Raw genomic sequence first — 11,056 nt, 5'->3', positions numbered from 1 at the left:
ATTGAAATATAGATGTTTTGGAATAGTGATTGCAGTTGGAACGCGGAGCGTCCCTGCAGAACAAATATTCCATCTATAGCCTATTAGACTTCACTCAGCTTTCAGTTCAGCGCATAATTATGGTGCCTTAATTGATTGCCCCATTCTTCTTGCTACAACAGAATGCTGCTGCCTGGGCTAAAATATAGAAGTAATTTATCCCAGCGCCTTTTAAGTTGGCCGTAAGAACAGGATAACGCCAAAGAGTTCAAGCTGGATACTTTTACTTTGATCCATCTTCCTCGTAAAATTTCAGAGTGGTTGTGGGGAGACGGAACAGAAGTTGCCTTCAGAAGTTGTGGGAGCTTCATCACTTGAGACTTTCAAGAAAAGATTGGACTGCCATTTGTCAGAAATGTTGTAGGGTCTCCTGCTTGAGTGGGAGGGGGGTTGGACTAGATGACGTATAAGGTCCCTTCCAACTCTGTTAATCAGACTTCAGAGGATAATTAGAACTGCAGAAAAAATAATTGCTACCAACCTGCCTTCCATTGAGGACCTGTATACTGCACGAATCAAGAAGAGGGCCGTGAAAATATTTACAGACCCCTCGCATCCTGGACATAAACTGTTTCAACTCCTACCCTCAAAACGGCGCTATAGAGCACTGCACACCAGAACAACTAGACACAAGAACAGTTTTTTCCCGAAGGCCATCACTCTGCTAAACAAATAATTCCATCAACACTGTCAAACTATTTACTGAATCTGCACTACTATTAATCGTCTCATAGTTCCCATCACCAATCTCTTTCCACTTATGACTGTATGACTATAACTTGTTGCTGGCAATTCTTATGATTTATATTGATATATTGACCATTCATTGTGTTGTAAATGTTGTACCTTGATGAACGTATCTTTTATTTTATGTACACTGAGAGCATATGCACCAAGACAAATTCCTTGTGTGTCCAATCACACTTGGCCAATAAAAATTCTATTCTATTCCATTCTAAATTCTATTCTATTCTATTCTATTATTCTATTCTATTGTATCTGTTATCTGAATTGCTGGGGCCAGAGGGGTGAACTTTATCAGTCTGTTGCAACAATCTCAATAACAAGTTGTTTTGTGCTTAGCCTTTCCAGATCCATTTTGACAGATCTGAAAAGTCCCCAAACCACAGTAGGGAAAGTGTAAATCCTTTTCTACTCATTCTCAGCCCTGCAAATTTTTGCATTTTGGGGGTGGGGGAAGAAGGAGTACCGTTTTGCAAAAGGAAAGTTCTAAAGGCTGACCAAAAAGGTTAAAATTTAAGACAGAAAGGAAGGGAGGGAGGGAGGGAGGAAGAAAGGAAGAGGAGGAGGAGGGAGGGAGGGAGGGAGGGAGGGAGGGAGGGAGGGAGGGAGGAAGGAAGGAAGGAAGGAAGGAAGGAAGGAAGGAAGGAAGCTAACCACACCTTTTGAGTTTGGCTGTTACAAATGGTTTGGATGCTAAAAAAAATTCACTAATAGTCACTATTGCCAGGAAGTGCTTTCTGGGTAATTACACAGTTTGTCAATCAAATAATAACTACTTAATTTTCTCATCGTTCCCATCACCAATCTTGTTCCACTTATGACTGTATGACTGTAACTTGTTGCTGGCAATCCTTATGATTTATATTGATATACTGACCATCAATTGTGTTGTAAATGTTGTACCTTGATGAAGGTATCTTTTCTTTTATGTACACTGAGAGCATATGCACCAAGACAAATTCCTTGTGTGTCCAATCACACTTGGCCAATAAAAAATTCTATTCTATTCTATTCTATTCTATTCTATTCTATTCTATTCTATTCTATTCTATTCTATTCTATTCTATTCTATTTCTTCTTTTCTTGAGCTAGTTCAGTATGGCAACCTAAAGGAAATTTAGCAAGTTCAATCCTGGTTTGCAGAACTAACCCCAATGCCTGGATTCACATACAGTTGCTTCTTATCTGCATCACCTTTGTTTAGACAACCTCCAGGGTAGACTTCAATCCCCCCCAAGCGTTCAGAATTTTGGGTGTTGTAGTTCTTACACTAGAAAGCCCACAATTTGGAAAAGTAAATCAACCACTTCAACTAAGTGTTTTCAACCGACGGTAGGAAGCATGCTGGTTGAGGAATTCTGGGAGTTGAAGTCCATACACCTCAAAGTTGCCAAAATTGAGAAACAACGAGGAAGAGGAAGACATAATATAATATAATAATATAATAATATAATATAATATAATATAATATAATATAATATAATATAATATAATATAATATAATATAATATAATATAATATAATATAATATAATATAATAATATAATATAATATAATATAATATAATATAATATAATATAATATAATATAATATAATAACAACGGAGTTGGAAGGGACCTTGGAGGCCTTCTAGTCCAACCCCCTGCCCAGGCAGGAAACCCTACACCATCTCAGACAGATGGTTATCCAACATTTTCTTAAAAATTTCCAGTGTTGAAGCATTCACAACTTCTACAGGCAAGTCGTTCCACTTATTAATTGTTCTAACTGTCAGGAAATTTCTCCTTAGTTCTAAGTTGCTTCTTTCCTTGATCAGTTTCCACCTATGGAACATGTTGGAATGATGTCTTAAATGAATGCAAAAATGCCCACTCATTACCTTTACATTCTACCTTTACTATGTCGGACTACATACAAACCTAGTTGCGAAGCAGGCTAGATCAGGCTAAAATGGGTTGGTTAGCTTATGACTTGCACCTACTGAAAACCTGACCATTGTCTCAGCATGTTGTGTGAACCAGGTCAATCATGAAATCATTTGATTGTAAACCCAAGAAAGAATATTTGTAGCTCAGGGCTGACCTCACACTGACGATGTTACCTAGTTTGGTAATGAAACGTCTGCCGGAAAACAAGAGAGGTGTTTTTTAAACCTGGCTTTAAAGTGATGTAGGAACCTTGATATCAGTACACTAAAAAGCAGAGACGTCACCCTGCCAACAAAAGTGCATATAGTCAAGGCTCTGGTTTTTCCAGTTGCAATGTATGGCTGTGAAAGCTGGACTGTAAAGAAGGCTGAGCGCCAAAGAATGGAGGCCTTTGAACTCTGGTGCTGGAGAAGACTCCTGAGAGTCCCTTGGACTGCAAGGCGATCCAACTGGTCAGTCCTAGAGGAGATCAACCCTGACTGCTCTTTAGAAGGCCAGATCCTGAAGAGGAAACTCAAATCCTTTGGCCACCTAATGAGAAGAAAGGACTCCCTGGAGAAGAGCCTAGTGCTGGGAACGATTGAGGGCAAAAGAAGAAGGGGATGGCAGGGAAGGAGGGGGCTGGATGGAGTCACTAAAGCAATCGGTGTGAGCTTAAATGGACTCCAGGGGATGGTAGAGGACAGGAAGGCCTGGAGGAACATTGTCCATGGGTCGGACATGACTTTGCAACTAACAACAACAAGGAACCTTGATATATCCTTTCCTCTGCCTCTTTATATTGCACGAATCAAGAAGAGGGCTTTGAAAATATTTACAGATCCCACACATCCTGGACATAAACTGTTTCAACTCCTACCTCAAAATGATGCTATAGAGCACTGCACACCAAAACAACTAGACACAAGAACAGTTTCTTCCCCAATGCCATCACTCTGCTGAACAAATAATTCCCTCAACACTGTCAAACTATTTACTAAATCTACACTACTATTAATCTTCTCATCGTTCCTATCACCAATCAAAGAGAAATCTACACTACTATTAATCTTCTCATCGTTCCTATCACCAATCTCTTTCCGCTTATAACTGTATGACTGTAACTTTTGTTGCTTATCATTAAGTGTTAAATTATACCCTATGACCATCATTTGTGTTGTAAATGTTAAAGGTTGTACCTTGATGAAGGTATCGTTTCTTTTATGTACACTGAGAGCGTATGCACCAAGACAAATTCCTTGTGTGTCCAACCACACTTGGCCAATAAATTCTATTCTATTCTATTTTAGGCACAGAGCAACACTATGAGATTTGATTGACAGAAATGCTATATTCACTCTAGACATGCTCAATCTGGATTCAGAAGAAAACCAGTGGTGAAATCCAATTTTTTTTTACTACCGGTTCTGTGGGCATGGCTTAGTGTGCGTGGCTTGGTGTGTGTGGCAGGGGAAGGATACTGCAAAATCCCCATTCCCTCCCCATTCCTGGGGGAAGGATATTGCAAAATCTCCATTCCCACCCCACTCTGGGGCCAGCCAGAGGTAGCATTTGCCGGTTCTCCAAACTACTCAAAATTTCCGCTGCCGGTTCTCCAGAACCTGTCAGAACCTGCTGGATTTCACCCCTGGAAGAAACCCACTTCTGGTTTGGGCACAATACACTGACCGACACATGAAGCAAATAGTAAATATTTATTTGCATGTCGAGCCAGGAAAAACCCAAGGGAGGTTAATTCTGATCAAACTTCGCTTTTTTAAAAAACAACAACAACAACTGGTCAAGCATGTTGTCTGAATCTTGACTTTGACTGGTCTGGGGTCACTTTACGGCCAAAGCCTTTCCTTCCTTGGTCCTAAGGCGCATGATCCCATTCCTGCTTCTCCTTCCAGTTTTTGTCATCGATCCAACACCACCGCTCACCTCACCCTACCCCTCCCCGTTGCCACCGCTGCTCCTTCTAAAGGACCTTGGTGGAAGGTTTAAAGCTGCCAAGAAAGTCACTCGGGAAAGAGACTAGAGGCGCCTCCCCCTCCCCCCTCCCCCTCCCCCCCCGTCAGATTGCCTCTGACTTCTTACTCCCTTCTCTGCTGGTTTTCTTCTCCATCAGCAGGACATGTGCGCGCACGTGTGTGTGTGTGTGTATGTGTGTGTCTGCGTGCGCCTTAGTTGGAGTGGGAAGAAGCAGACCCACGCTACGCTCCCGACTCCCATGCGGGTCTTTTTTAGGGAAGCTGCAGCAGCCCAAGTCTCCGCCCCTCCTCTTTGCAGGGGGTGGGGGGGGGCCGCGTCTCCTAGCAAGAGAGTTTTCCCCGCTGGAGAACTTGGCCGGCGCTCTGGCGGAGAGGGGTGTGGGGCGGTAAGGGTGGCGGCGGCGGCGGCAGCAGCGGAGGAGGAGGACGCGGAGCGGGGACCCTAAAAGGGAGAAGGAAGAGAGAAGGGACTGGGCTCTTTTTTTCCTCTCCTCTCCCCCTACCCCATCCGTTTTCTCTCTGCAAAAAAACCCCCACCAACCAACCTCCCCCCTCTTCCCTTCTGTCTCCAACCTCCTTCCCTTCTCTCCTCCTCCCCTCTCCGTCTCGCGTTGGGGGTCTTTTGATCCCCCCCACCGCCGGCCTTTTTTTCCCTACGGCGTGAGTCCTCCCCCACCCCACCCCAGTTGCCCCCTCCGCTCCCCCCCCTCGACTCTTGCCGCTCCTGCTCCTCCCCCTCCCCCCTTCCTTCTTTCGGCCACTCATTCACTCTCTGGGTGCCTCTCCACACTCTACAAGTGCCGCCGCTTCACACTTCCCCTCCCCAGCTTTGGAAGCTGTGAGAAGGTGGGAAGAGGCGAGGAGGAGGAGGAGGGGGAGGTCTGGCGGGTGGGGGGAAGAGGAAGAGGAGGAGGAGGAGGAGGAGGGGGTACCCCGCCCCCCAACCCCGCATGCTCGGCAGAGGCGGCCCTGCAAGGCTTGCGCGGAGCTGTCCGCGGTCCTGAAACCCCCCGGAGCTGTCCGCGGTGCTGAAACCCAGCCTTCGCTACTAAACTGCGCGGGGTGGGGGGGAAGAGGAGCGGAAGAGCGCACCAACGGTGCCTGCCCAAGAGAGACCCCCTTTATGTACAATCCTTGGCGCAGCGCCGGAGCGTCGGGAGCCTTGAATTGCGGCGGCGGCGGCGGCAGCGGCGGCAGGGAAGGCAACCTCAGGTGTCCTGGCGGCGGGCTGCGAAGGATGAAGGGCTTCCTCCGTTTGGTTTTGGGCTACTTGGCGGCAGACCTTCTCCCCCTTCTGCTGTGTCGGGCGCAGGAGAAAGTCGGGCAACACCTGGGCAGCATCGTGATGCTGTTCGATTCCGGCGGGAACCACAGCCGAGGTGGTGAGCCGCCACCCGCCGACGCCTCGGAGCCGCCCCCCAGCCCGGAGGCATGCCGGGGCTACTTTGATGTGATGGGCCAGTGGGACGAAGCTTTCAATTGCAGCGTCCGGGGCTACCCGTTTTGCTGTGGCACGTGCGGCTTCCGTTTCTGCTGCCAGGATCAGAAGAGACGGTTGGACCAGGAGGTCTGCACCAACTACATCAAGCCCCCCTGGCTGAACGGGCGCAAGATGACCAACCGGCCCATGGACTCATCCCACGACCCCACCCGTGACAAGACCAACCTCATCGTCTACATCATCTGTGGGGTGGTGGCTGTCATGGTGTTGGTGGGTATCTTCACCAAACTGGGGCTGGAGAAAGCACACCGGCCCCAGCGGGAACACATGTCCAGGTAAGCTGAGCTGTTTTCCCCCTCCTCCTTCCTTCCTTTCTGGGATCCTCCCCTCCCTTTCCCCTCCCCAATTCACTCCACCTCTTCCCACCCCGATGCCATATGATGCCATATGCCACCTGCCGCAGGCCTGTTCCGCTGTTTTAGCCTTGGGAGGGGGGCGGGGTGGGAAGAGGGGGGAATCCCAGCCACGATGGGGTGGGCATTTTTTCTTTTTGGAGTGTGTGTGTGTGCGGGGATGGGGGTGGGGGGAATAGGAGCCTTTCCCCTCCTTCAATTTTGGAAAGCTTCCGTAGAGCCTTGGAAAAGAGGGGGGGAGGGGGCTCTGCAGGGGCGGTCAACCCACACCTCTTGTGCAATAGCGGCCCAAGAGCCCCTCAAGAGTGAAGAGGACAGGAAAGAAGTCACATGTGCACGTATGCACTGGCAGAGATTGGAGAAGCAGCAACAATGGAAACCATTAAAGGATGTTGGGTTAATGTAGCCAGAACCACAGAAAGATCTTTCCCCATTGCATCTGTTGGAACTCTGTTGGGTCAAATGCTCTGTGTGTGGGGGGGACGACGACAAATTGACAGTATGCCCATCCACCAACACACACATCCACTCATACGGGCACACACACACACCCCTTTATCATCTTGCTACTTTGGCTCAAAAAAGTGGTGAGGGGGGGGCCACCTCTCCTTCCAATCCAGAGCCCACCAAAAGCAGAGCTGCACCCTAACCTGGAACCCATTAGGTAAACTAATCGTACCATTCCAGATGCTCTGGCTACAACTCACAAAAACCCACCTGGAGGTACCAACTTGCACAAAAGCTCGGTCCTCATGGTAGAGAGAGTGATGCTTGATGGCATGATAACATCACACAACACACACACATTCTGCTGTCTGATAAGAACAGGCACTGGGCGAAAAGCAATGTGTGTGGATGCATTTGTAGTGCACAGATTTATTTCAGAGCTATACCCACTGAGCAGTGGCTGGCTTAATCGCTTGAACCTACGCCCCCTTCTCGTTGCCAAACAATGCTGCTGGGTTTGAGCTGTTTGCAAGTCCAATCACTTCAGGGGCCGAGGACCGGGGCTGTTTTGGCCTGCTGCCTCTTCTTGAAATTCCACCCAACCAAATTTCCCTCCTCAACCAAATTTTCTCCCCGCTACCCACCAGGGCCGTGATGGCAACAGGAGGGATTCAAAGTCGCAATTCATTTGTCAAGTTATGGGGCCTGTCTGATTCATTATGCTAATCCCCAAACACATGAAAGCAAAACAGATGGGGAAGAGACATTTTTGTAGATCAAATAAAAACAATTAAAAGAAAAAAAAAGGAGAAGGAGGAGGAGAGAGAGAGAAGCAAAGCAAATCGCTTCGTTGGAGGGCTAAGAAGCCAAGAACCTGAGTGCTTTGTGGTCCCCATTGACCATTGGGTTGGGTAATGGGGTTGAGAACGGTAGACTACAATCAGGTGGCTTTTCCGTGGTCCCATCAGATGGATATCAGCTTATGGAAGAAGTTCTCAAGAGGGACAATGGTACCACCAGAAAATGTTTTTTTAATGGGTGCAGCTGAAATGAGCGATAGCCGATCAAGGTTCTTCATCTCCAGTCAATTCCCCTTCCCATTGTCTGTCTGTCTGTCTGTCTGTCTGTCTCTCTCTCTCTCTCTCTCTTCTCCATTCCCCCAACACACCCAGGATGGACCAAACACCTGGCGTACCTTTCCAGCCCAGGATCTTGCTGCTTGCTTTGTGATTAACAGCTTCCCCCTGCATTCAGGCACCCAAAATAGTTCTCAGAATGCATCACCCATTCCTTTCACTAGCAATTATTTGCTATTTATAAACTGGCTGATGGGCGATCATTTTTTTTTTTTTTACTACCAAGGAGAAAGCCTAGCGCAGGCATTGCTAGGGACCCCCAAAGCTCCTATGATCTTCTCTAAGGCTCACTAATGATGTGGGGGGAGGGGAGAGAGTGAGAGAGACTCTCCCTCCTGTTGAAGGTGAGGAATCTAATCCGCTAAATCCAGGCCAAGAAAGTTCCGAGGATGCCTTTTCTGCCTTCTGCTTTTTGAAAAGGTTGGAAAAGATCCTTCCTTCCTTCCCCCTATTTGAATCTCTGCGTTCCTGTAGTCTCTATATTATATCAATACAAGATATAATGTATGGGCATCCCGGTCGCCGTACCATGTTATTTGATGAAAGGGTGAAGAATTGGAACCGATGCGTTTACACACGTCCTGCAGTAAATCTGAGTTTCCGGGCAGTTAAACAAGGCTCCAATTCTGATCGTTTGCTCCTCAGTGGTCCCTTCTGTTTACTTCTCCCTTCCAGAGATGCCCCCATTCACAAAATCCTTCTTGTACCGAACAACTCCAGAAATTAGAGGCGGTGAGGCTGTCTCCATTACACGAGGCCAGTCACCTGGTAAGGAGGAGTTTTAAGTTTTAAGGGTGGGTCAAAGGCCAGTCAAGATCTGCTGTCAGGTATCTCTGGCCACTTAGATCCGCAGGAATCTCAGATTCCAATAGAGAAAAAGCAAAACCCAACAAATCTATGCACACCTGAAGGAAGTGAGCTTGGAATAACCAGGAGAGATTGGGATACAAAAAAAGAAAAAAGGAAAGAAAGAAAGAAAGAAAGAAAGAAAGAAAAAAAGAAAAAAAAAAGAAAGAAAGGCGTAAAATACATTTTGGAGCATCTGAAGCAATTCCTGACTTCCGTATAGTCTTAAAGATATTCTTTTCCGAACCAGTTCACTGTGGTTTATAAAAATCTGTCTCATCGATCGAACCTTTCCTAAGAATCCAGCTAACGGAACATTCTTCCATTTTTTTCTTTCTCCATCATCACAAGGCATGATTTGCCTCTATCCATGGCTGGTTGTTTCCAAAAGCTTAACTTTTAGAAAATACTTTCCTTTGAGACGAATGGACTTGGTTGGTGTGCTTCTGCGTACAATCCTTACTGAGGATTGTAAAAGAAATGGATGGAAGCTACGATGGCCCAAACAGTCCATGGACCACTGGTTGGTGACCACTGATCTAGGTCATGGTTGTCTCAAAGGTGCTTTTATTTTTCAAGAGGCAACTGGACTTCCTTGTTTTTTCTTTGAAGATGTTTTGCTTCTCATCCAAGAAGCTTCTTCAGCTCTGACTGGATGATGGGGAATGGAAGGATTTTTATAAGCAACAGTGAACTGAACAGAATATCTTTAAGACTATACGGAAGTCAGGAATTTCTTCAGATGCTCCGAAATATATTTTACGCCTAATTTTTCCCCCCGTATCCCAATCTCTCCTGGTTGTTCCAAGCTCACTTCCTTCAGGTGTGCATAAAGAGGAGATCTGTTGGATTTTGCTCTTCTCTATTGGAATCCGAGATTCCTGCTGATCTAAGTTGCCAGAGATACCTGACAGCAGATCTTGACTGGCCTTTGACCCACCCTTAAAACTTAGAACTCCTCCTTACCAGGTGACTGGCCTTGTGTAATGGAGACAGCCTCACCGCCTCTGATTTCTGGAGTCGTTCCTAAGGGTACAAAAAAGGATTTTGTGAATGGGGACAGCTCTTCTACCTGAACGGCAGAGTTGTGAGGAAGTCTAGATTGGTGTATCCCACATTCCATCTCAATGCTTTCCAGTTAAAGAGTCCACAGGTTAAGATGTTGAGAAGATGATATTGACCTATTTAGTATAGGATGTCATGCCGTTGCAGGGGTTTGGACTAGAAGACCTCCAAGATCCCTTCCAATCCTATTATTCTGTTTTCTAAAATGAACAGAGCAGAGCAGAGCAGAACAACAGAACAGAACAGAACAGAACAGAACAACAGAGTTGGAAGGGACCTCCAAGGTCCTTTCTAACTCTGTTATTCTGTTCTGTTGTCTCAGAAGCCGATGTTGGGTTCCTTGTTGGGAAGCAGATGTTGCAGAAGCAGATGTTGGGTGACCAAGGCAGAACTTATTGAAACCATCCTACAGTTCTTTGGCCTCTCTAACAGCCAGACAACTTTCCATGACAGTTTCACATTCTCACGGTGTCCAAAACTGTTGCAAGACTGCATCGTTCACGAAACCTATTTTGTCTGAATTACTGAATTAATCCTTTTTCTGGGTTGCCGCTGCAGATGTGCAAAAAACATCCTAACTTCACCAAACGAAAAGGGGTTCATTCACACGTTAAGCCTCTTTCTCTCAGTAAGTGCGTATGTTGGGTGCGTGTACGTTTGCACATGTGTGGACATGTGTCCGTTTCTCTCCGCCGTCTATCTAGCCTAATCAAGGTTAATACAGACCAAGTCTTGTGTGGAGGGAAAAAAAAAATATATCAAGGCTTTATCTGACCTGGTTAAACCATTAAGTGAGCACGGTTGAAAGATAATCATTTTAGGCTGAAAAAGGGCAATTTATACACTTCTGTCTGCCTTTTTTTTATTATTTATTGAAGTTATTTAACAGCTTTTGCATTGATCCAAGCTTAAATGCCTTCCTAGTGTTAAACACATTGTAGCAGAGGTGTTGCATGACATTTACCTGAAATAAATCACTTCCATTTTTCAATTTGCTTATTTTAATGCTAGCATAATTTTTTT

General features: G+C 46.1%; 1 protein-coding gene across 1 annotated transcript in view; it reads left to right on the top strand.

The window, feature by feature from the left end:
* The first annotated feature begins 6,108 nt into the window (after window positions 1–6,108).
* The window catches only part of SHISA9 (shisa family member 9), a 252,085-nt gene continuing 247,137 nt past the window's right edge, over window positions 6,109–11,056 (top strand). Inside the window, exon 1 of the mRNA XM_058157865.1 lies at window positions 6,109–6,461. Coding sequence (XP_058013848.1) covers window positions 6,139–6,461 — 323 coding nt within the window. The 5' untranslated portion in view covers window positions 6,109–6,138. The remainder of the gene's footprint in view (window positions 6,462–11,056) is intronic.

Source organism: Ahaetulla prasina, chromosome 14 (assembly GCF_028640845.1).
Source record: "Ahaetulla prasina isolate Xishuangbanna chromosome 14, ASM2864084v1, whole genome shotgun sequence".
In the NCBI taxonomy this organism is placed as follows: Eukaryota; Metazoa; Chordata; class Lepidosauria; order Squamata; family Colubridae; genus Ahaetulla; species Ahaetulla prasina.
The sequence above is the reverse complement of the archived record's forward strand: the minus strand, read 5'-3'. Positions and strand labels throughout refer to the sequence as shown.